The sequence below is a fragment of the Megalobrama amblycephala genome, linkage group LG17, assembly GCF_018812025.1.
Source record: "Megalobrama amblycephala isolate DHTTF-2021 linkage group LG17, ASM1881202v1, whole genome shotgun sequence".
NCBI classification, from domain to species: Eukaryota; Metazoa; Chordata; class Actinopteri; order Cypriniformes; family Xenocyprididae; genus Megalobrama; species Megalobrama amblycephala.
The window spans coordinates 24,346,316-24,373,705 of record NC_063060.1 but is presented as its reverse complement, the minus strand read 5'-3'; the positions used below and the strand labels follow the sequence as shown (position 1 = coordinate 24,373,705).

The window sequence follows — 27,390 nt, the reverse complement described above, 5'->3', positions numbered from 1 at the left end:
AATCGCCCATCACTATATTGTTGAATAATGTAGTTATTTTGTATTTTTGGCGCACAAAAAGTATTCTCAGCGGTTCATAACATTACGAGTAAACCACTGTAGTCACATGAACTGTTTTAAATATGTTTTTAGTAGCTTTCTGGGCACCTGAATGTGTTAATTATCTTGTTGGCAACAGAGGCATCACTGAGCCATTGGATTTCATCAAAAATATCTTAATTTGTGTTTTGAAGATAAACAAAGGACTTATGGGTGTGGAACGACACGAGGGTGAGTAATTAATGACACAATTTTCATTTTTGGGTGAAGTAACCCTTTAATATTGCAATAAATCAAGGTCGACACAACAGCCTCTTAAACATCTACAGACATGTTAAGCTCAAGTGCTCAAAAAGGGCATAAGTAAACCAGTATCCTTCAAAAAGGTCTCTTCAATATAACAGATTAATGGTTAATTAAAATGAAATAGTCAAAGCCTACTTGAAACACCTGAGATTCACAACTGCCTGCTAATGTACTCACATTTGCATAAAGTAGCTTTGTTGACATTCTTACATATTCGGGTCTTTATCGACCCGGATCTATATCTAACATGGAAGGATCTCTACCTGTCGCGATAATATAAAACTCCTCTGATATTAGAGTAACAATTACAGAAGAATAAAATAAATCATATTTTGTTACCTTTTGGAGCTTGAAAAGGCTCAGTTTGAGCAGATGTTTTATACCATCATCACTGTCCTCGTCAGAGCTCATTTCCCAGTAAATTCAGCAAATAATAGGCTAGTTTTATGTTTGAGGTCACGAATATGAGCCCATTCGTGATCTCAAACATATTCTCAAAACTATATAATTTTCAACATCTTCAAAATCAATATTTCGATCGCTAACAGCTTCACCAGATCCATTCAGTGACAGTGACAGTCATATTTGATTGCGTTCAGTACTTGCTCTGCAGTAAATCGCTGAGCCATTTCATGTTTTTCTTATTATTTCGTTTTCTGTCTGAATTAATCTTCACTTCATCATTGTGTATCAGACATTGCCACCTTGTGGAATAAAGGTGAATTGCACTTATTCAGTCATCTAAAATTCAATTATTGTTGTGCAGAAAAAATACACGTACACTGATGCACACCTCGGGTCGTTAGCGACCCTATACAATTTTTTACAAAAAATGAATTTAAAAATAGGCATTCTTTTATAATTTTATGATTTTTTTCTTGCTATATTCTTTATAATGAATTGATTGAGGAATACCAAGAAGGTTGAAGTCTAACTTTAAAAAATAAAAGAGGAGGAGGGTAGTGAATGACGTCTCGGGTCACTAAAGACCCGAGGTATGCATTTAAGGGTTAACAATTACAAAATAAAAAATTTAATTCATACTTGTAGGCCTATGTTAAGAATTTTAAATATATAAACTAAAATAGCTTTAAAACATAAAAGCAAGTAGTAAATAATAAAGAGGAACAATGACAAAAAACATATTACAAGCAATAAACAAAGAGAGCTTTCAGTATCTGAACGCTTTCCATTCGAGAGCTGTGAGTGATTTTTCTTTCTCAGCTGTTGTTTGATTGTTATTGATGACATCATAGACAGTGGGAGATCTAATAAGCTGCATTCATACTAATGCTCAAATCTCTTTTGTAATATAAGATGTCCTTTGTCCTGTCTGTTTAATCTCTTAAGATATAACTGACTGTGTTTAAATTAATTTTGCATGCATTTTGAAACGCACATTTAACCACATACACGGAATTGCATGAAGCTGCATGCACGAGCCCTCTTCACAAAGTGCACTTGAGCATTTGAAATTGAAAGCAGCCTTCTGTCATTGAGTTTCATATTTTTAATATATAAGCTCAGCCTCACTGCATTCCAAATGACACAAATGATACCTTCGTAGAGCATTTGTAAGAAAAATACCGGCTGGCGAGACCGCACACTGCACAGGTAACATCAAGCAAAGCACGCATATCCAGAGAAATGAAGCCCGCGAATGTCTTTATAGTACGAGTTAGTGTGTGTGTGTGTCTGAGGAATTGGAAGCAAACAGAATATGGGTATTGCTGAAACACACGCAGCGTCATCGTGCATCTGCGGTTAAAAAATAAGCCCAGAGATCCAGAATCGGATGCATAGATTTTTTTCTCCCACTCCTAACCTTCAATGCCCTGTAGATGGCGATATCATTTCTTTTGTAGCAGAAATAATCTGCTGCAGAAAAAGTTAGGTGCCATGCAAAATGTAACAAGTGATTGTATTATTCATCAGAAATGTATTGGAGTAAAGAGTACACATACTTACAAATCCAGTCAAGTGAGTAAAAGTTGCTAATATCTTTGATACTCAGTCAAACTACAAAGTATCCAAATATACTTGTACAGTACAGTAACTAATTATATTTACTCAAATCCTTTACACCACTGCATTTGAACACCCCATGAAATTAAAGCTAGTGTTTTATAATGGCCGTTAGTCTGTTTGTTCTAATATACCATTTATATGCAAGATAATATGGCAAACTGAACCGGAAAAATTTACTAAAATATTTTATCAACAACACAGATCATAGTCTTCCCTTCATGATACTGTAAGCCTTCAAGTGATGATGATATGAGTAATTCTACCATAAGTGTGATGCCACATTGAGGTTTTCTCAGTGTGGTTCCACTGAACTTTCCTCAGTCTAATGTGTTTGAATCGATTCAGTAGATCTTACCTGACAGGTTGCCTTTGGTCATTGGCGGCTGACTGCTGACTGGTGATCTTCTATTAAGTGAAGAGTGAAAATAAATGAGAAAATTAAATAGAAACAGATAATTCCATCACCAAATGAACACACTAGACTTAGCATCTGCTCAGAAACTTAAGAGTAAATTTTTTTCTGATTTATCAATTACAAAGTTAAAGTGTTTGTACATTTTGTTACAATGACCAGGCAAAAATGAAGGCCTGTAAAGTAGGTTAGTGTCATATCCATCCAGTCTGACAAAATGACATATTAAGTGAATTCTGCCCTCTTGTGGTATTATCTCATATTACATTTTATGAAACGCACATAAAATTCACTTACTTGCTGGAGGGACATGGCACATTTGTCAGGAAGCTGACATTATTCCTAACAGTGCGAAGACTTGCAAGCACCTGTTGAATAAAATGATAGTGACAGATATGAACTGAGGTGAAACAGTCCACGTGTGTGTAATCTTTATAGTCTTCCATTCCAAAAAAGAAAAAAGAAAAAGCAAGAGTCAAACGTACCTGAGCAAAAGGAGTGACTATCAGATCTTCACCATGTCTGACAACCAAAGAAAACAAAAATCATACAGAATACAAAACCTGTGTGCTTCTGTTCAAAATAAATCACTGTAGTTGTTTACCTTATACAGTGGGTACGGAAAGTATTCAGACCCCCTTAAATTTTTTAATTCATTTTTTTCCCTCATTAATATACACACAGCACCCCATATTGACAGAAAAACACAAAATTGTTGACATTTTTGCAGATTTATTAAAAAAGAAAAACTGAAATATCACATGGTCCTAAGTATTCAGACCCTTTGCTCAGTATTTAGTAGAAGCACCCTTTTGATCTAATACAACCATGAGTCTTTTTGGGAAAGATGCAACAAGTTTTTCACACCTGGATTTGGGGATCCTCTGCCATTCCTCCTTGCAGATTCTCTCCAGTTCTGTCAGGTTGGATGGTAAACGTTGGTGGACAGCCATTTTTAGGTGTCTCCAGAGATGCTCAATTGGGTTTAAGTCAGGGCTCCGGCTGGGCCATTCAAGAACAGTCACGGAGTTGTTGTGAAGCCACTCCTTCGTTATTTTAGCTGTGTGCTTAGGGTCATTGTCTTGTTGGAAGGTAAACCTTCGGCCCAGTCTGAGGTCCTGAGCACTCTGGAGAAGGTTTTCGTCCAGGATATCCCTGTACTTGGCCGCATTCATCTTTCCCTCGATTGCAACCAGTCGTCCTGTCCCTGCAGCTGAAAAACACCCCCACAGCATGATACTGCCACCACCATGCTTCACTGTTAGGACTGTATTGGACAGGTGATGAGCAGGTTTTCTGGTTTTCTCCACACATACCGCTTAGAATTAAGGCCAAAAAGTTCTATCTTGGTCTCATCAGACCAGAGAATCTTATTTCTCACCATCTTTGAGTCCTTCAGGTGTTTTTTAGCAAACTCCATGCAGGCTTTCATGTCTTGCACTGAGGAGAGGCTTCCGTCGGGCTACTCTGCCATAAAGCCCCGACTGGTGGAGGGCTGCAGTGATGGTTGACTTTCTACAACTTTCTCCCATCTCCCGACTGCATCTCTGGAGCTCAGCCACAGTGATCTTTAGGTTCTTCTTTACCTCTCTCACCAAGGCTCTTCTCCCCCGATAGCTCAGTTTGGCCGGACGGCCAGCTCTAGTAATGGTTCTGGTTGTCCCAAACATCTTCCATTTAAGGATTATGGAGGCCACTGTGCTCTTAGGAACCTTAAGTGCAGCAGAATTTTTTTGTAACCTTGGCCAGATCTGTGCCTTGACACAATTCTGTCTTCAGGCAGTTCCTTTGACCTCATGATTCTCATTTGCTCTAACATGCACTGTCAGCTGTAAGGTCTTATATAGACAGGTGTGTGGCTTTCCTAATCAAGTCCAATCAGTATAATCAAACACAGCTGGACTCAAATGAAGGTGTAGAACCATCTCAAGGATGATCAGAAGAAATGGACAGCACCTGAGTTAAATATATGAGTGTCACAACAAAGGGTCTGAATACTTAGGACCATGTGATATTTCAGTTTTTCTTTTTTAATAAATCTGCAAAAATGTCAACAATTCTGTGTTTTTCTGTCAATATGGGGTGCTGTGTGTACATTAATGAGGGAAAAAAATGAACTTAAATGATTTTAGCAAATGGCTGCAATATAACAAAGAGTGAAAAATGTAAGGGGGTCTGAATACTTTCCGTACCCCATATGTTAAGACTATACTGTCTCTCAGGTTTAAATAGGTTATGCATTATTTCTGCATTGCTTCTGTGGTTTCTCTTCTGCAGCTGCAAAGACTTGAATGATTTATTGCAGTCCTACTTGAGTTTAGTGTCAAACCTGCTCACACACACCTGCCTGTAGGAGTGTGGTGAACCTAAAGACCTTAACTTACAGATTCAGTTGTGTAGTGTGTACCGATTGAGCTAAAATCTGCTGGAATTTATGTTATACTGTGAAACAATTTATCCCTTCCGCCTACGTCATGCGTGACCTTTCCAACGTGATTACGTAATGCATAGAGCATCGCAGAGCTAGTGCAAGACAAGCATTTGTGGTTAAAAAGTATATACATTTTTATTTTTTTAGAAAATGACCGACTGTTTCGCTAGATAAGACCCTTATTCCTCTTCTGGGATTGTGTAGAACCCTTTGAAACTGCAATTTTGACCTTCAGCCCGTTGGTAGCCGTCAAAGTCCACTAAATGGGAAAAAAACATTTCTCAAAAACCATAATTGCTTTTTCGACTAAAGAAAGAAAGACATAACATCTTGGATGACATGGGGCTGAGTAAATTATCAGGAAATTTTAACAGTGAATTCCTTTAAGGCTACCGTACTAACAAATAAATAGTGCTATATTTTGTGTGAAAAATTAATGACATTTATCTTGTTAGGATGTTTATTCTTTTTCTTTTTTTCTATAGTATTTCTCACCACTTTTTACAATCACAAACTCCTCCACTTCCATTGGAGTTGTGGCATCATCAAATGGAAAGCATGCAGGGATACACACCATAAAAAATCCACTTGAAAAAGTCCATTTTCAACAAACTGTGATAGACTGTAGCTGGGCTGAGCACCATTGATTTATTGTACCAGTATCGGTGTATTATTGTAAAGGTGTAAAGTGAACAAATCTGTAAAGTGCCAGTCGGTAAAGGTGTAAAGTATTGAGTTTTTACTCACAACTGTTCTCCAACAAGTGAGGAGTTGCGAGAGGTGGATTTGGGCGAGAGGTCGTAGTCGCTGTCCGAGCGGTAAAGGAAAGACTCTCGCCGTTGCCCATGACTGGCCATGTTGGGATGCAGGACCAAACCAGAGCCTGGGGATGCTTGCAGGTCCAGTGGACTGCAGCCGATAGAGGGGCCATTCTCCACCTCCAAACTACACAGACAGAGAGAGACACATAGAGTCAACATTGTGGTTACATGAATAAAATACCACCCCACAAACTAATATTAATGTCTGCAAATGGAAAACAACATTCTGCATGCAAAGTGGTTGTCACTTTAACAGAAGTCAGTCAGAAGGTTTCTTTATGTCTAAGTGGCTGGTTTTATTGAGAATAAACTGCAAAGTGGATTAGACTAAATTACTTTGCAAGAGAGAAAAGACAGAGGACATGAGAGGGAAAAATAAAAGCCTGCACATTAACTCCCTAAATGGGAGAAAATACTTCCGATATCTTTAGTTGTAAACAGCCATTGTAAAATGTGGTTCCTGAAGAAAAACCATTTGAGATGCTGATCTAGACAGTGTAACATAAAAAACTCAGAGGCCTGAAACACAAGTCTGACTGAATCAGTGGACACTGACTCAGTCAGACTTGTGCTGTGTCTCCACTGAGTGAATACTGATAAAGTCTTTAGGTACAAGGGGGAAAAAGTGCACAAAAAGCAAAAAAGGCAAAGGAGAAAAAATGGTGTCAAAGTTTAAAAGAGAGATACATGCAGAAACTATTGAATAGAAAAGAATGCACTCAATGAAAGAGCTAATATAAAACAGCACTGAAGAGAGATGAAAAGATTTACAGGAAAGAAAGGAATCATGGAGAACAGGTCAAAACTGATGCTTTGAAGTGAAGGTCATTGAGCAGCTTCAGTGAGAAAGCAAAGAGAAGCAAACTGTTTGAGAAAGACAATTTTACTTCAATAAAATAAAAATATACATATATTTAAAACCATTGTTCCTTGAGAAGGGAACAAGACGCTGCGTCAGAAGTAGCGAAGCTATGGGAACACCTCTGCATGACTGTGTCTGAAGCACCCATGTAATCACTGATTCATCCCGTCGTCCCGTGATGCTATAGAGGAAGCTATAAAGGATACCTGCAACAAACATAGTCAGCTTCTGATTGGCTGAATTAAGTCACTTACAGGCATGCAGGAAGTATGGCAGGACGACGCAGTGTCTCGTTCCCTTTTCAGGGAACAATGGTTACAGTCGTAACCTGAGAAGTTCTCTTTTGAGGGAACTTGCACTGTTGGAGGTAGCAACGCTATGGGAATGATAATACCCACTACGCCATACTGACAAGTGCCTGTCCTAGCATAAATCATGCCGACCACAACTTAGGACATGTATCTGAGAGCCTGGAGCCTCCCTTGGTCCGCCGATACAAATGGAGGAGGATAAAAGGCCTGCACGACTACTGAGTGAGAAAGCCCCAGGACTCACACACATATAGCAGGTCTTAACCTTAGTGTGCCACAAAGGTAACAAGATACAAGAGGATGTATCCTTAGATATCCATCGCCCAAGGTGCATGGATAAGCAGCTATGGCCGGCTGCCACAAAAACCTTAGTGTGGAGAGGGATAGCCAAGCAAAAAGTGAAGATGAAACATGAAGTGAATATTCTCCACTTCAAGGCAAATAGTTTCCTTGTGGAGGGAGCTCTAGAGTTAGGATGGTCTCAATAATCTCAGTTGAGAGACCAGATTTCATGAATTGGACCCCCTCAGGTTCCAAACCAACAAGTCCGGGTGAGGGTTTTTGCTCCCTGCCTGGGACAGAATGTCCTTTCTGATGGGAATCTCCCATGGAGAGCCATTGAGGAAAGACACAGGTCAGAGAACCATACTCTTCAACTCCAGGGAGCAGTGAAGTACATTGAAGTGAAGGTCATTGAGCTGCCTGCTTCAGTGAGAAAGCAAAGAGAAGCAAACCATTTGAGAAAGACAATTTCACTTCAATCAAATAAAAATATATATACTGTATATTGAAAATGTCTCAGTTTACAACTAACCATTGTTCCCTGACAAGGGAACGAGATGCTGTATCGAGTAGCGAAGCTATGGGAATGCCTCTGCGTTATTGTATCTGAAGCACCTGTGTAATCACTCATTGGTGGAATGCCATCACACATCACTAGTGAAGGTACCGTGGAAGGTATAATGGATACCCGGACCAGACTTCTGATTGGGCTTCTTCCCCTGAGCCCACAGGAGAATCTGGTGCACCAGTCTGTAAACTGTGCATGACCGCAGACCCCCCTGATAATTTATGTAAATGTGTTGTCTATCTGGACAAGCATATTATGCTGAGGCCCAAGCTCTCTACTCTTTTTTCATTCCTTTCAGCTCTTCCTAAACCGTCTTTGTCCTTTCCAGGAAAGAGTTCCTGGGGAGAAGAGCAAAGGAGAGTGGCTAAAGCTAGCTCTCCTTCTGAGGACCTGGGAGCAAAGTGAAACCATAACAGAGAAGCCACACACATATCTGGGTGCTTTGTGGAGTTAGACTGCAATCAGGCCAGTGGCTTCCGGCCATACGGAGCAACATGGATAATGTCACTATACTTCTCTAAACGGCAGCATGCACCAACAAGCTACTGCGGAGACTGGATGAGCTGCTACAGTGGGCTCATATGAAGGTAAAACCTGCCAAGTCTCAAAGCCTATCAATCCGGAAAGGAGTGAGAAATTAAGACATCTTCTCAGTCAATGGTGAGAGAATCCCACTGTTGGCAGAAGAACCCATCCAAAGTCTTGGAAGGCTCTATACTGCTGAGCTATCTGACAAGCACATGGCCACCTCTGTGACGTCTCATCTGACAGACGGGTTAAGCAAAACCGACCAAAGCTTTTTACCAGGAAAGTTCAAGGTCTGGTGTTACCAGTTCACCCTATACCAATGTCTGATGTGGCCCTTGAAGCTGTGTCACATCACCTTGACAGCAGTTGAGAAGATGGGCTGCAAAGCCAACAGCTACATCCATAAATGTCTGTGCCTCCTGCGATGCCTCTCCAACACAGCACTGTTTGGAAGAAACACCTTACAGCTTCCCCTGAAATCCATCAGCCTGGGCTCCAAGCAGGAGAAGTCTCTTAGCTCGATCAAGAGCCTCACCTGACCCCACCATCCAAAACTCCAAGGTTCAAGTCCGTTCTGGAAGTAAGAATGCAGTAAATGTAGTAGATCAGGCAATCAATTGGCTGAAACACCAGGAGATTGTTGGGTGGCTGCAGACAGGCAGGGCTGGCCTTGGATGGGGAATGGCTCCCAAGTTGTGGTCCAAAGCCAAAACAAAAAAGGAGAAGAGGAACCTGGTTATCTCAGAGGTTATTAAGATGGAGGAGAAGACCTACAAGATCAGTAATGTCAGAGCAATTGGACAACTTGGAAGGCAGTCGTAGACAGGAACATAACATGGGCTGATATTTGGAGAATGACGTCAATGAAGTGTTGCTCCTGGCTGATGACCTTGCAGCCAGTATGCTGGCACCGGCAGAGGTACGTCTGGCATAAATGCCTTTCAGGTGTACTCACCTGTGCTTCCAGCAGCTCCCCCTAAATCATCTGTGCCCTTTCCAGGAACAAGTTCCTAGGGAGATGAGCAGAGGCAAGTGTTGCTAAAGCTAGCTCTCCTTCTGAGGAACTGTGGGCAAAGTGAAACTGTAGTAGAAAAGTCACACACAGATCTGGGTGCTGTAAAAAAAGGGAGAGAGTGATTGAATAGGGCTGTTGCCTAAGCCCTTGCCACCTTTTTCATTCTTTCTTTTCTTCTTCCTGGGCTAGACTGAGGCTTTGGTATGACTTCCCCATAGTGTCAACAGCTAACGCAGCATAAAAGTTCCCTTTTAAGCAAATTAAATGTTAGAATTAACTGCTTTTAATTATATTGTAATGTTGAATGGCTATAATTACTCATTTTGTCCCCAAAAAAGGTCAAAACATCTATTTAATAGAGACATTAGAAGCAAAATTGGTATTGATGATACTGGCCTTCATGCATTGCACTTGGTAAAAAAAGATTTATTAAATACATATTTAAAATAGACCGTCTTTATGCTGTTTCTACATTAATTTGGAAATTCACTAACCCAGCTAACAAAAATATGTTCTTAGAATGTTTTGCTAACATTCCCATTAAGTTATGAAAACATTATTTATAAATGTCTTTTTTTAACATCCAGTTTTTTTCTTTCTTTTCGTTTATGTGAACAGTAAAGGAATATTCCATTCTGTCATTTTCAAAATGTTATGAAATGTTATTTTTGAAAGTTGTCTGAACGTTCAAAACATCCATTTCTACTCTTCCATCCATTCTCCACACCACTTATCCTCTTTAGGATTGTGCTGTTGGTGGAGCCTGTCCCACCATCTCGGGCCATAGGTGGGAGAAACACCCTAAACAGATGGCCATCACAAGGTTCACACACAGACAATTTAGTTTCGCCAATTTACTTATGCTTCATGTCTTTGAACTGTGGTGGAAACCCACACTGACACACGGAGAACATGTTAACTCGTTCCATGACGTTTCATGAACATTGTCCTCACAATGTTTTCTCTCTACATTACGAGAACAATCATTAAGTACAAATTACATAGTAAGGATGTTCCATGAACATTGTACTTAGAACGTTTTATGATAACATTATGAAAACATTTAGCAAATAATAATAACATTACAAGGATGTTCCGAGAATGTTATTCTAAGAATGTTTTCTCTCAACATTATGAGAACATTCATCGTGTACAAATAACGTCATATGGATGTTGCAAGAACATTGTTCTAAGAACATTTTCTCTCAACATTACGATAATCTCTCCCACTACTGCTTTTTTACATGATAGTACATATTTTTTTTCATATCTGACGGTGGAAACAAATGCCTTTAAAATAATTCCTTGGTACTTTGGAATGTTTTTAGTGATTTAGATCACTACTTATAGTTTACTGCTTAGTTATTATAACAATATCTACTAACTAACAATCTGTTTTGGGTTGACATAATGAACAGAAACAATCAATTATTAAAGAAAGTACAGTGAGAAGAAATCTCAGCTGACAGAAAAATAGGCTACAGAGCGACACGGTTAAAAGGAACTGGGAGAAATGACATTGGGCGTTATGCCAGAAGGTTGCGAAGGGTGTCTGACGCCAGACTCAGAATGACATAAAAAGTTGTTAATAGTTGGTAGAAGAGTCTAGCAACTATCACCACCTCTTACGTGTATATATATATATATATATATATATATATATATATATATATATATGTGTTTGTGTGTGTGTGTGTGTGGTAACAGGCAGCTATTGCAAGAGTCTAGTTACTGCTGAAAGTGCAGAATCATCATAAGTGGCATCTGGAGGGCAGAAACTCTACAGGGAATATGAGGACATAACAGATTTTCTTTTTTTTAACAAATGCATTTTTTAATTTTTCTGAAAATGTGAATTACTGATTTACTGAGCTACAGTAAAGTGTTCTGTGTAGTAGCTAGGATGTTGTTAGCGGGATCAGGGTGATTAATTACTGGTCCAAGTTAAAAATCCCATTTTTTATTTTTTAACAATAATGCAATCCTTAACAGAGATCCAATAACAGTTGCTGTTAGATGAACGAAAAAGCTTGTTGCTGTTATTTTGGAGAATCATGGCCACTCCCATGAAGCATTGCACAATGTGTAAAAAGTTTGGGGTCGGACTCGGTAAGAATTTTTTTGTCTCTTGTGCTCAACCAGGCTCCATATGTGTCATCAAAAATACTGTAAAACATTAATTTTGTGAAATATTATCACACAAATTTTTTATTTAAATATATTTTAAAAAGTAATTTATTCTGGCCACATGGTGTCTCAGTGGGTAGCACTGTTGCATCACAGCAAGAGGAGGCCTTTCGGTGTGGAGTTTACATGTCTGTGTGGGTTTGCAGCATAGGTGAATTTGACACACACACAAAAAAATTGCCTGAGTGAGTGAATGTGTGTTTGAGCCCTGTGATGGACTGGACATCCATCCAGGTGTCCCCTGCCTGTGGCCAGCATCCCTGCAACCCAGAGGATAAGATGGGATAGACTGATGGATGTAATTTTTCCTGTGATGGCAAATCTTAATTTTCAGCGTCATTACTCCAGTCTTCAGTGTCACATGATTCTTCAGGAACCATTCCAATATGATGATTTGCTGCTCAAGAAACATTTTTTTTATTATTATCAATGTTGAAAACAGCTGTGCTGCTTAATATTTGCATATGGTATGCATTTAAATTAATTAATTTTTATTATTAAACGTAATTTTTTTTTTATCATCCTAGACCTCTTAATTATTGGCTTTAAGCCAGTATTTTTTTTTTTATTTTTTTAAATTAAACCATTTTTGATTATTTGCAATGCTTCATGAGATGAGTGTTTTCATATACTATTTTCATATACTTTTTTTTGCTTCAGATCAAAGCTAATGATGTGATTCCTCTCGTAGATTGTTGGTTTGGTTTATTGCTTAGATCTTTCTAAACAATGACTACAGAGTTAAGGGAAAAATACTTCTGAAAATGCAGCTGCAGGAAAAGCATGCAGTCACTGTTTCACTAATTCGATCCTTAGAACTGGCTTGGATACCTCCCTTAGTGACGGTCGATAGATTTTTTTTTTAACCATTTTATCACCCACTGTGTGAAAATCCAATTCCATAGAAAAGTAATAGAAGCATATCAATAAACCACACAAACTGAGGTATGTCTAAGGGACAAACACTGTGGGAGTTACGCACCCAAGTGTAATACATAAACTTTAAGTATGAGCAATAATAGTAATAGTGATGTTTACATTATGAATAAAATATAAATATCTTCAAACACAAATAGCACTTAAATACGATATAAATTTCCCTAGATTACACAGTATTATAATCATCCATCCTGGTGGCAAATATATTCAAGAAGTGATTTTGATTTCAATAAAAGCTGATTGTAAGACTCATTTAAGGAAAGGATACAGCACAACAAAGCTGCAAACACTGAGTCTTACCAGGTATGAGACACAGCCACTGTGAAGCGTCTGCGTTGGCGGACAGTTTTATTCACCACCAGCTTTCTGAACATGCCTGGGGAGTTCTGGGGTGAGTTTCTTGCACCAGCTGTGTGCTCTTTCACATCAGACTGACAGCCTGTGTCCAAACTCATCTCTATCCTCTGACTGACAGGGCCAATGTCAGCATCTTGTTTTAAATCCATGAGGAAGTGTCATACACAGAGATTTGTGGAAGCGCTAAGCCTTAAATCCAGCGGTTTGGCAGTAGCAGTGTGTGGTGAGGTGCTGTGTAGGCCTGACTCTGTTTACATTCAGTCTCTGTCACTATCTGCTTCAATCCAACCCTTTTCCCTTTATCCTCCCCTCTAGCCTACTTGTCAGGCCTCTGCCCAGCACGCCCTCCCCTCCCAAGAGTCGTCTTTCTGGAACATTCTTGGAACTTCTACATGGCAGCCTACTTGGCCCAGTTTAGATGGAGTATGAACTTGATACAGACAGACAGGTGCGGCTGGAGAGGCGAAGTTAAGTGAGACATTTGTTGATGTCGATACCAGGTTTACACAGTATGTGTCACATCTGACAGTTTTTGATCATATCACCCAATACAGATGATAAAACCAGGTGTAAATGGGGTCTAAGTGAACTGGACTTAACAAGATTATTTTACAGGATTACTTAAGGGCTAATTGACAACATATAAAGACTTCAGACGCAAAAACCTCAAATCTGCCAGACATTTTTCTAATGAGCATTTTTGTTTTTAATTTTACTCTTATCAGTGATTTTTTTTTTAAATAAGGCATTTCAATAACTGACTAATAACATTTTCATTGCTATTAAAGTGAAATTGAACCCTAAATACAGGAGCCTGATAAATGTTCATTTAAAAGAAAAAATGTCAGACGGACTAAGAGGGTTTTGCATCTGAAGTCATACACTATATACATATGAAGACTTCAGATGCAAAAGCCTCTAAGTGTCATCTGAAATTTTCTTCTAAAATGTGCATTTTTATCAAGATTGTATGTTTAGGTTCAGTAATTTCACTTTAATGGCAATTAATAGGTCCTTTTCATTGCCATTAAAGGGATAGTTCACCAAAAAATGAAAATTTGATGTTTATCTCCAGCGCATCCAAGATGTAGGTGACTTTGTTTCTTCAGTAGAACACAAATGATGATTTTTAACTCCAACCGTTGCTGTCTGTCAGTCAAATAATGCTAGTGGATGGGAACTTCTACTATAAGAGTAAATAAAACATGCACAGACAAGTCCAAATTGATGTCTAGCACTCGTTGAAGTATATGCGCGAGACATCACTGTTGTTGTCAGAGCGCGATCAGACCTCACTAAGCGAATGCTGAACGCAGTTGGACATAGTGGTGTTTAGAGGTAAAAAATGATATAAATACTGTTCGGTTTCTTGCACAAACCGATCGTTTCGTGTCTTAGGACATCAATGTGTCGTCACGAGCCGCAGGGTTTAATTTGGACTTGTCTGTGCATGTTTTATTTACTTTTATAGTAGAAGTTCCCATCCACTCGCATTATTTGACTGACAGACGGCAACGGTTGGAGTTAAAAATCATCATTTGTGTTCTACTGAAGAAACAAAGTCACCTACATCTTGGATGCGCTGGGGGTAAGGAGATAAACATCAAATTTTCATTTTTGGGTGAACTATCCCTTTAAAGTGAAATAACTGAACATAAACATACAAGCTTGATAAAAATGCTCATTTTAGAAGAAAATTTCAGATGACACTTAGAGGCTTTTGCATCTGAAGTCTTCATATATAAACACAGACATACACCAGTCAATAATTAACATTTTTAAATGTTTTTAAAAGAAGATCTTTATGCTCACCAATGCTGCAAAATACAGTAAAAACAGGAACATTATGAAACATTATTCCAATTTAAAATGACTTTTCTGTTTGAATCTATTTTCACATGAAATTTATACCTGTGATGGTAAGCAGTTTTGTTGCTATTTAATTTGTTAGTATTTAAATCACAAAGTACAATAAAATGCAAAATAACATAAAAAGCGCTTAAAAGTTGAACTGTGTGTCATCATGAAATAATTATGTGCAGACACAATTTTCTGGTGTTGTATTTGCTGCTGCATTAAAAATTAAGCTTACCTATCAGGGGGAACTGGTGTGATATCTATACGTGGTGGAGTAATGAAGCCCAGTGACGTGGGTCTGGAAACGTGATCTTGAGGACTGCGGGCCCTCTCTGTCTGTCTCCATGACAACGGCGGCAACACAAGGGTTCCTGAGTGCCGTCGGGGGCCTCGCCAGAGATCCACACCCAGTGTAGCGCCTGAAGATGTACATCCTAAGAGGTCCTTGCTGTCCTAACATAATGAGAATAGAGCAGAAATGTATGCACTCTTTAAGAAACATACACACAGTATAATCATCCATATAATCGATGAACAACTGAATGAATATTTGCAGGACTATATGGACTATTTACAAAATCATGTAGTGTATTTATGCCTCTGAAAATCTTTTCTTGTTGACATCATCAACTACTCTTGTTTTTCTTCAGCTCTTCCCCTCAAACCACCTGTTACATTCAATCTAATCAATTCCTTATGGAGAAAATTAAGTCCCATCTTACATTTTTTTCTCTTGTTAAAGGGTTAGTTCACCCAAAAATGAAAATTCTGTCATTAATTACTCACCCTCATGTCGTTCCATAAGACCTTCGTTCATCTTCAGAACACAAATTAATATAGACAGCAATTTAACCACCACTTTCAAGGTCCAGAAAGGTACTGAAGATATTATTAAAGTAGTCCATGTGACTGCAGTGGTTCAACCTTAATTTTATGAAGTGACGAGAATACTTTTTGTGCACAAAAACAAAACACAAATTCTCAAAAACATCCTCCTGTTGTTTACGTTCAGCACTTCCAGGTTCTACATCAGAACGGCGACTCACTATTGGCCGAAGCTGTTCACGTGAGCAGCACAACACATTCGTGTGATGTTGACGCAGGAGCCGGTCACCATTAAAAACATGAAATGAAAACGATTAAAGCACTGTTTTATGTATTCCAGGCCAGTAGAAAAGAAACACTATAGACTGAACACGTAATAATCATGCGCATGATGTCACTGTTTTCAAAAATTCACAGAGACAATAACGGTATCGTTTTCAAAAACTTGCAGATTGAAACCCATTTTCAAAAGTTTGCTTTTTCAGGCCCCCAAAACGCTGTTGTGTAAATGAACGGCCAAAACGCATTTTCCGTTTTTAGTTGAAAATGGTGTCATGTAAACGGCCCCTGAGATAAAATAATGACTACACATATATGTAAATTATATTTTCACATTTTTTATTCAAATTTGTTCCATGCCAAAGCTAGAAATAGTTAAATTGTATGTAAATAAAACAAAGATTATCTTTCTACTTCAAAATTTCACTTTAATTCAATGCGGTACCTGCCATGTTTTTGTAACTATTTGTGAAATTCACCAGCCATTTCTGAGCAAAAATTGTTTCAGCACCATTTTTTTCACTATACTTATTTTTACAGTCACGCAAGTTTTATAAAACACATCATTATGTGAATTTGTATTTGACTTTGTCAGCATGGCACATAAATTTTGTTCCTATCTTGATTTGTTTAGGTTGATGTTACTGAACTAGCTTTGGGTGATTTACGGTGCTCTAGGGAGTGAGCCTCTCAATTATGCTACATGACTGATATAGAGCCCTGTTCTGTTTCTAGTACTCCGGCATGTTGACTCTATCTCCTGACAGTTCTTTATAGATACAGCGTGTTTAATGTCTGGCTCCCTCACCGTGATTGCATATTACTGTCAGTGTAGCCTCTGGACAACATCCTCTTTTAACAGCCTATAGCAGGAGACTGAATATATCACCACAAAATATGTTTATAGCTCAATTAGAATTGCCCAGAAGTGAGAAGTGCTACCAGGAATTCCTCGAGCACAGCCTGTAGATTGGGACGGCATGAGAGGGATAATTGATGAGAATCCAGAAATTGAGAACGAGAGAGAGAGAGAGAGAGAGAGAGAGAGATAGAACAGCTACTGCTTCTGTTCTGTTTCTGTTCTGAGTATCAACAGGAGTTTAGGATTGGCTATAACTCAGGGGAATGTATTAAACACTGTGATGGAGAACTGTGCAACTGCAGTAATTGGGTGGATCTTGCGAAACCTAAAGCAATGCTTTAGTATGATCATATGCATTTTAATATTTTCATACGACAACAAATGGGGATTAACTGAATACACACAATGTTTTCATTTGACATATCTATATTGTCAGGGTTCTGTAACTAAGTTTAGTTGTCATTTCATTGTTGTGTTTCTGTTTCTTGTGTTTCCTTTCAGTTTAGTTCTTGATTAAACCTTGTTAGTTGCCCAAGTTACTTATTAGTTTCACCTGTGTCTAGTTTAGTTGCCTTTATTCGTCCCCTGTATTATATATAGCCCTGTGTTTCTGTTACTCCTGGTCCTGGCATGTGGTTTAGCTTATTTATTATTCCTGAGATTATCCAACGACCTCCTGCATCTTTGATTTGTTTATCAAAGATAACAGAAAAAGTATTATTCTTTGTAATTGTTTAATTACCACAGCAACTGTGACAGAAGAACTGACACAGACACAAAAGGGCCTTACTGCAAAAGTGCCATATACTGGAGGAGTAAGTGGAGGAGCTTCTTGAGCTGTTCCATGAGGCGTGCTGGGATGATGAGGCCCTCAATTACATATTCTGGAGTGGGACAGATGACATCTTGGGCCAGATTCTGCTGTTGAAGGAGGGTCACCATCCCTGATTGACTTCAATTACACCTTGTGGGGGTGTGGATTCTCCTTCACAGTGGGAGTCGTCAAGGATGACAACCAGTTCCACCTCCAGCAGCCATCTCTCTGCCCACTCCAAACAGGATAACTCATCATCTCAGCCCGGAGTGTCCAACAACGGTAGAAAGAACTTCTGCCACAGACCAGACAATGCACACGCCCACCACGGAGCCAGAGTCAGCCATTAAGTCCTGCCCAAAGCTTGCTGCCAGGTTTGTCCCAGAGTCAGTGCTGACAGAGCAGTTCACCCCAGAGCCAGAAGAGGAGCACTGGCTTATTGATTTGTGGACCACGGAGCAAGTCCCCACCCTCGAACTCTTTCCTCCTCAGTCTGTCTCTGTGAATTAAATAGATGCCCCAGTCCCATCCGGTATTCATCCCACCCCATTGTTCCTGTTCTCACCGCTGGCTCTATCAACTTCCCTGGACTTGCCTGCTTTGCTGGTACCACTCAGCTCTTGCTGCTGGCTTCCTCTAGCTCTGCCTCCAGTGTCTCTACCACCAGCTCGGCCTTGTGAGGTGGACTCCCACCAGGCCCATGATGCCACCACAGCCTATCAGCTCCACTTTGGCTCTACTCTCCCTCAGCTTCACTGTCAGCCCTCGGGCTCCATGTTCTTCCAGCTCCACCTTGGTCCCTCGTCATCCTGAATCCACCGCTGACTTCCGGGCCTCCGGCTGCACCTCAGCCCTCCACCCCTTCGACTCCAACGGGCTCCTCCTTCCCTGCTCCTTTGTCCTCACTCCCTCCACTTTTGCCCTGAACTAGTATTGCCCTAATACCAAATTTATAACTTCGATACAATACTTGACTGAAATATCTCGAAACCAATACTGAACCGATACCATGACAAAAACTACAACAACAGTAAAAGTAATTGAATAATATAAACTTTAAATTCATTGTTTTATAATTAATTTTAAAAAACACATTGTGGAATATTTCAAAATGTATCACCTGAATGTATTTTAGATTTTCTACCTTATGTTAAGTTGAAATGTTTTATATAATAACGTAAATTTTATGGATGATATTGACCTTTGTGTTTGCCATGTAAATAGCCATGATGCTAACACGGTGTAAAAACTTAATAAACAAACAAAAAACACATTGCCAGTCATATTATCAAACACATTCACTAACCTTTCACAATTCTGAAAGGTTAGCGAATGAGAATTCACAATTCTGGTTGGGATGGGGTTGGGCGATATTATCAAAATCTTATTTCACAATATTAGTTATGTAATTTTTTTTTAGTGTCATTTTATATCACAGTATAGTTATTTTATAATTTCAGGTAGGCTACAGTAGGACACTTTAACAGTAGCATTCAAGTAAGAAATTAAATAATCATTTGTAAAAAAAAAAAAAAAAAATACAATAATTCTGCATAGTCTTAATAAATAAATTCTTAATAAATATATTAAAATTATTCAGTCAAGCAGTGTGTAATTTTCTCTTTTCTATTTTTTCTGCTATCACCTTAAGACATATTTTTGACCATTCAAGTGCAGTAATCCATGAAAGAGAATTGCATTTGAATTTGCATGCTGCCTGAAAGGCGGCTTTCTGTACGTGTGCTTCAGGATTGAGCCCGGCAGCATAAGTAGTGCTTTGAGTCCTTTTCTGAGGCGTATTGCTCTTAATAGCACTTTATTTTCTCATGCACTGTGTAGATAAATTTTACTCCCTGCGGGGAGTGGAAGCAGAGCTCTGCACATACGTGCCACTGTCACACATCAACGCAAATTATGAAATACGGCTCTTGTTAGAATGCTGTCATTCTTAAAGTACCGGACCTTATAAAATGTGGAACATACGTTTTTAATAGCAGGGTATCGTGATATGTTTATAGTATTGGTACTGTATATTGTTCAACACTACTTTGGGCTCCCAGTCCTGCTGTGTCATCCTGGATTGTAATCCTCTTGGTTCCGCCTGGGTCTCCTCTTCTGGCAATGCCTCCATCAGTCGGTCCCCAGGCTATGCCTGGAACATCCATCAAGGCTCCATCCTGGCTCCTCTCTCCGTCGGCTCCGCCTTGGTGTCTCCCTCTACCGGCTCCTCCAGATCCCTGTTCATCATCAGTTACACGTCGACCTCCAATATCCCCACTCACCCTCCACAGTTGGACTATTATTTACAGTGCGAGGATGTGTGGGAAGGGGGGAGTAATATCAGGGTTATTTCATTCTTGTGTTTTTGTTTCTTGTGTTACCTTTCAGTTTAGTAGTATTCTTCTTAGTGCCTGTTCGATTATCACCGCAACTGTGACATATATATTAATATATGCATTTATCATTATTCTTTATAATAAATTGTAAACTTGTAAAATTGTAGAATTTGTTCTTAATTTTGCTGAACAGTTTTATTATTATCATCTGTCAACTAACAACAGTCCCAACTGACTGGTACTTAAACAGTGTCGGAGCACAGGAATGACAGCAAATGAAATGTGCAGCAGAGCAACTAATCTTTTTTTTATGTGACAGCGCTTCATTTGTTCACCCGCTGATGTTGCCTCACAATGCAAAGCTGCTGACCTTGGTGAAACACATTTGTACCTATCGCTAGTATTGACTATGTTTTTGTACAAAAGCTGATACTGATCATTTGTTACTCATAATTTTATTATGTATAAATATTTTCCAGGACATATATATATATATATATATTTCACATTTAGTTTTTTTTGTTTTTTTTCTAATTTTCTATGACTAGAAATGCATTGATACTGACAATTTTATTATACATATATATTTTCCAGGACAAATAAACACACATTTAATTTTTTTCTAAATTTCTATGACTAGAAATTACAAGTTATACTGTGAAATTAAGCATTAAAGGTGCCCTAGAATTAAAAATTGAATTTATATTGGCATAGTTAAATAACAAGAGTTCAGTACATGGAAAAGACATACAGTGAGTCTCAAACTCCATTGTTTCCTCCTTCTTATATAAATCTCATTTGTTTAAAAGACCTCCGACGAACAGGCGAATCTCAACATAACACCGACTGTTACGTAACAGTCCCCAATATTTGCATATGCCAGCCCATGATCGTGGCATTACACAAGGGCAGCCAGTATTAATGTCTGGATCTGTGCACAGCTGAATCATCAGACTAGGTAAGCAAGCAAGAACAACAGCGAAAAATGGCAGATGGAGCAATAATAACTGACATGATCCATGATATCATGATATTTTTAGTGATATTTGTAAATTGTCTTTCTAAATGTTTCGTTAGCATTAGGGATGCACCGAAATGAAAATTCTTGGCCGAAACCGAAAAAGAGGAAACCAAGGCCGAAAACCGAAACACCGAAAAAAATTATGCCAATTATTAGTACCATTGCATTTATGGCTATGACTGTGTACTAACTTTACTAAAATCAAGGCATTGCAATTGCATAAATTAATATTAAAGTTTCAAACAATAAATCGATTACAAATTATGCAAATATCTATTCAGCACATTGCAACAATGCACAGTATAAAATAAAATTCAAACTAATATGTTTAACTTGACCCCACTCATGTGTACATTAAATAATGTCCTGTACATTATTATTTAATGTACACATGAGTGGGGTCAAGTTAAACATTTTAGTAAATATTTCTTGCAGGATTTCACTGAACATATCAGACAACGAGGGTGCATGCCCCTCATCTGGTGCAGAGAGATGAGTCTGCGCTCTGATCTCCTTCTCCTGCGCAGGGCGCTGCTCTGTCTCCACGCGGGTTCTCCGCATCCATCGCGGCCTGGATCATTTCTCGTGCGCGCTACTTTATTTCCGCATGAAAGTAATGGTCTTTATAACGCGGATCAAGTACAGTCGCGATGAAGTGCAGAGGATCCAAATAATCTCAGTGAAACGTGTGCTGACAGACTCTAAGAGTGTACTTTTCATTGTTTTCACTCCATGGTCCGTCTCAACCACTTTGCTTAGGAGATGCTTTAGTGCTGCAATTAAAGGAATAACGTCCGCTACAGATGCATCAGAGGAGCTGATCTCGCGGTTTCTGTTTGCGTCATCACAACATTTCGGCCGTATTGTTTCGGTGATAAAAGTCTTTCGGCCGAAAACTGAAAATGCACTTTTGGGCCATTTTCGGCCGAAAATTTTCGGTGGCCGAATATTCGGTGCATCCCTAGTTAGCATGTTGCTAATGTACTGTTAAATGTGGTTAAAGTTACCATCGTTTCTTACTGTATTCACGAAGACAAGACTGTCATTATTTTCATTTTTTTCAAACACTTGCAGTCTGTATAATTCATAAACACAACTTCATTCTTTATAAATCTCTCCAACAGTGTGTAATGTTAGCTTTAGCCACGGAGCATAGCCTCAAACTCATTCAGAATCAAATGTAAACATCCAAATAAATACCATACTTGCGCGATTAGACATGCTGCATGATGAACACTTTGTAAAGATCCATTTTGAGGGTTAAATTAGCTGTGTGAACTTTGTTTATGCTGGTTAAGGCAAGCGCGAGCTCCGTGGGCGGGGAATGTGAGCATTTAAAGGGGCCGCAGCCTAAATCGGCTCATATTTAATGATGCCCAAAATAGGCAGTATTTTGAGCTGAAACTTCACAGACACATTCAGGGGACACCTTAGACTTATATTACATATTTTAAAAAGACGTTCTACGGCACCTTTAAAATAATTATTTTTTATTGGAAGGCCATGGAAAAAAAATGACATCATATAAACGAGAGAGCCCAGTTAATTAATGGAGGGGAAATTAATTGAAAGGAAAGGAGAATCCCATGAGAAGTGTATGAGGTATCATTTAATAACCATGTCATGCTTTACAGATGTTACAAACAGTGGAGCCACTGCAATACAAGTGATGCCTCCTCAGTTCAGACAGCATTAAAGCCCTGAAGGCTGCTACGCTCTGGAGTGAATGAGAAAAACATTGAGGACGAGAGAGAAAATGAGAAATTTTCATTGGCTGAATTGAAAGGAACATGGTGGAGAAGGATAACACTGCCCATAGGCATTGATCTAATAAATAAATAAGTAAACACATACAAGAAGAGAAATAGAGATATACATAAACACTATGTCCAGAGACCGGCCAATTGCTGGGAGGATCGGTTACCTTGGCAACCACTCTGACTCCTTTAATAATGAGTTTGATTGAGGGTTAAACAACAAGGCTTGTCAGTAAACACGCACAGCCAGTGCTTTGAGAGGGGAGAATGGGGTCTTGGGTTTGAATAAAACTGGAAAACCAGTGCTTGGCTTCCTTTGAGTTTCACAAAATTCACTAAAAGAATTTAAAGAAAAAATGTGGCTGCCCATTAAGAGTGGAATAATGGTGATACTTTAAGCCCTGCAGTTTGGGGAAACGGTTAATTCACAAATCAATAATGAATCTCCTATAAGAAATCATGAGCATCTGACAGAACAGACTCTCTCCTGTAGCTTAGAGAAACAGATGGACAGCATGTCCTCTGTGTTCCCCCTGCCTTCCCATGGTCATGTGAGAGTCACAGCGCACACCCTCATATTCACAGTACTGTAAAACCAGACTACTAATGTTTTAATGTGAGAAACTGACAATTGACTGTGTGTTCTTTGAAATACAAATTTCATAAGTAGCTCTAGATATTATTATTAGTGCACTTAAATCTAAAAAGGGAACCTGAGCTATATCTAGTAACCAGAGTATCACACTGGCATTTTGCACTTAAAATTGTTTCACATGGTACATCTATTTTACATATTTACAATGTCAATAAGATTGATTGGACAAATACAGCTCAGGGCACTTGTCCAGCTGCGAAAATGTTCACTGTGGCTGTTAACAAATAATATGGTGAAAGAATATTTACATCACTGTTTATTGTACACTGTAAAAATATCCCATTAAATTTGAAGTAAAAAAAACTTACTGTAAAAATATGGTGACAATGTTTCAGATATTACGGGATGGTACCTGTATATTTTACAATCCGTAACTTATTTTTCATTTAGTGATATAATTTTAATGTTAATAATTTTATAACTGATTAACTTTGCATTGTTATTGAACTGAACTGAATCAACACTGAACTAAAATGAGCTGAATAATGACACTATTGTCTTTGGTAGAGCTGCTTTATAGTTGAAATTGAATTTGTTTCATAACTGATGAATTTTGCAATATTGACATTGCTATTTTCCTGTTTATTAATGTTAAGATGCTTTGAAACAATTTATATTGTATAAGCGCATATTAATAAATGTGACTTGACTTAAAGGAGTAGTGTGTAAATTTTAGCAGCATCTAGCGGTGAGGTTGCGAATTGCAGTATAGAGAAGCTACGGTGGCCAACACAGGACAAATATCTCATCATCTGAGACAGAAGAGACTAGCTAGTCAATCAAACGCGTTCTGTTGAGCAGTTTGTCCATTTAGGGCTACTGTAGAAACATGCCAGCACAAAATGGTGACTTAACATGTAAGAGGAACTGCGTTGTATGAAGATAGAAATGGCTCATTCTAAGGTAATAAAAACATAACGGTTCATTACGTAAGGTCTTTATACACCACTGAAAACATATTTATGTATATTATATTGCATTTCTGTCAATAGATCCTCCTAGAATTTACACATTGCACCTTTAATATACTCTGCTTGAACTTCCCAAATGTGATTTTTTTCTTCAAAATGTACTGATAACCACCATAATAATACAGGCAGTACAATAGAAAGCCACATGATTAATCAGAGTTCATTGTAAGTGGCCTGTTCATAAAATATGGTGCACAGGGTCAAACACACAAAATACTAAAATAATTCAATAAAAATTAACTAAATAATAGGGATGGCCATTTTTACAAAATATTGTATTCGAATATTTGAGCTAGTAAAAAACGAATATTCGAATATTCGTTTATTTAAATGAGGTAAAACGAGAAGGACGTTATTGTTTTATATTCATCAAGATTTTGTAACCATTTCTGAACAAGCTTACGATTAGGCAATATACACAACAAGCTTACATTATATCTTAAGGTTTTCTTTTAGTTCAAAGCATTAAATAATATGTGTAAACAGAAAATATTAAGAACAAAAGCATTTAAGCTCAAGCAGCGCGAACGGGAAAAACGCTTATAAAGCAGACAGCGCCAGATGTCTTACAGAACGTAACGTACATAATACACTCGAGTCAGTATATGGTTATCGTGTTTATATTGTTTCACATGTTCATGTTGAGAAAAACAATACTATCCACATGCTCGGGTGAGAAAACGAGCCGCGCTGACAGATGTTACAGAAACACAAAGATAACGATAATATAACGGTTTCTAACATAAAGTTTGTTTTCTTTGTTTTCTGTTCGTAAATATATCTCCCTCGACGAAACTTAAAGGAAACATATGTCTCAAAATCATTTTGCTATCAGATAAGTTATCATCTTGGCTCACTCGGTGATAACTTACAGCTGCTCTTACCTGTCGTGAATGCAGTGATGGACAGCTGTCTTTCCTCTCTGGTGTTTTGATTTCATGTGCTTTCTCAATATGGTGGTGATATTATGATAACTCAGTTTCATTAATTAATTAGATCAAAAGTAATTCCATTTTGTAAGACATTTTCATCCAAGTAATTCCAAACTTTGCGAGGCAGACGATCAAATGAAATAAACTTGTTAAACACGCTCCACAGCGCCACCCGTGCATTTAGTTATAACTGCGAGTTTTTGTGCTTAGGATTTATCATGGATTCACTGCATTTACGGCCAGGAAAGCAACATAGTAAAATTTGAATAGTATTTTTATTTTTCGAATATTAATTACAGGTCGAATAATCGAATATTCGACTATTTGTGCATATCCCTACTAAATAACAGAAAATGTAACAAACACCTGAATGTACATACTACCATATTTTACAATGTATGATTCATTGTCTGTTGCTAAACTGTCTTTAACATTCTAGCACCACAAAGTTTCTCAGTGTATACTTTTGGCACCTTTCTGACTTGGGCCAATAAGCAACCACCCTATATCAGTGTGATAAAATGCTTCAGAAACACTTCAGAATCATCCATAATGCCCAACTTTTTCAGAGACAAATACCACTCACATCCTTTTAGAACAAACCTAGTTTGTTACATCACTGCCCTGGAAAGATTGTATAAGGTTCTATAAACGCAGTATGAACAGCGTGCACGTTTACAAAAATATTTGCAGTCTTTTTACACCGACATCTGAGAAAAACTCAAACTCAGCCTCCACTCTTGGCTGAGAAAGTCTCAGTAAGTAATCAGATGCACTTGTTCTAGAGAATAAACAGGGTTATAGGGTTGCTGCCATAGACTGTGCAGATGTGGATGTTAATCATAGGCAGGAGAGATGAGTGTCAAGCTTTCACTGAGCGATAGCGAAGAAAGGTGAGAACGGCCTTTTCAGACAATCAACATCAGCATCATTACTTCACTTCATTGTGCACATGCCAACTATTGAAGTGAATTGTCTGTTTGCACATGCGTGTGAATACTGTTCCTCTGTGTACAGGAACCTAATCCAGAACTTTGTGGATGTTTTATGAATTCTCCATCTATGAAAGGCTTTACTGAGAGCCAACTTAAATGTACAATGTAACAGCTTTTTTACTTTTCAAAGACAAAAAAAAAAAAAAAAAAAGACTGTCATATCGGCTAGCAATATATAAATAAATAAGATACCGAGTACTCCTTTCTTTAAAGGTCATATATTTAATTTCTGTGTGACTAATGCGACACCAGATGGAGAAATAACGACCGTTTACCCAAACACTTTCAGTGCTGCTTCCGCCATCAATAATTTTTCAGACAAACCGATTGTTCCGTTTCAAAAACATGCCATCGGTTGAGCCAAAAGTTCTGAGTTATTTAACTAAACAGAGTGATGCCTTGAAAGCATCACTGAGTGACAGTTTTAACATTCTGAGAAATCAATACAGTTGCCTCTGCATAATAAAGCCAACATGAAATCAAAACGTAGCAAATTTACTTGAAAAATGTATCTGGTCCTATTGTGAACAATTTATTGGTGCACATTTTTCCAAAGAAAACAACTGTCATAGACCCAGCTAACAAAAATATGTTTTTGTTAGCTCTAGATATTATTATTAGTAGTGCATTTAAATCAAAAAAGGGAATCTGAGCTATATCTAGTAACCAGAGTATCACACTGGCTTTTCACGCTTAAAATTGTTTCACACTGTACATCTATTTTTGCATATTTACAATGTCAATAACATTGATTGGACAAATACAGCTCACGGTGGACATGTGGTCTGTTTGTCCAGCTGCGAAAATGTTCACTGTGGCTGTTAACAAATAATACGGTGAAAGAATATTTACATCACTGTTTATTGTACACTGTAAAAATATCCCATTATGTTTACAATAAAAAATAAATTCATAACATATATTTCATTAAGTGGTATCATTTTAATGTTAATAATTTCTTAACTGATTAACTTTGCACTGAACTGAACTGAATCAACAC

General features: G+C 38.2%; 1 protein-coding gene across 5 annotated transcripts in view; it reads right to left on the bottom strand.

Moving 5' to 3' along the window:
* The window catches only part of pde4bb (phosphodiesterase 4B, cAMP-specific b), a 74,018-nt gene that overhangs the window by 26,691 nt on the left and 19,937 nt on the right, over window positions 1–27,390 (bottom strand). For 2 of the 5 annotated variants that reach the window (XM_048162598.1, XM_048162600.1), the window contains exons 3-7: window positions 15,179–15,396; window positions 5,964–6,161; window positions 3,271–3,307; window positions 3,083–3,153; window positions 2,729–2,778 (exon numbers count right to left, since the gene is read on the bottom strand). In XM_048162598.1, the coding sequence (XP_048018555.1) occupies window positions 2,729–2,778; window positions 3,083–3,153; window positions 3,271–3,307; window positions 5,964–6,161; window positions 15,179–15,396 (574 nt within the window). Of the gene's footprint in view, window positions 1–2,728; window positions 2,779–3,082; window positions 3,154–3,270; window positions 3,308–5,963; window positions 6,162–13,029; window positions 13,369–15,178; window positions 15,397–25,347; window positions 25,401–27,390 lie in introns of those variants that run through there. The other 3 variants (XM_048162601.1, XM_048162599.1, XM_048162605.1) reach the window with 3 other exon arrangements.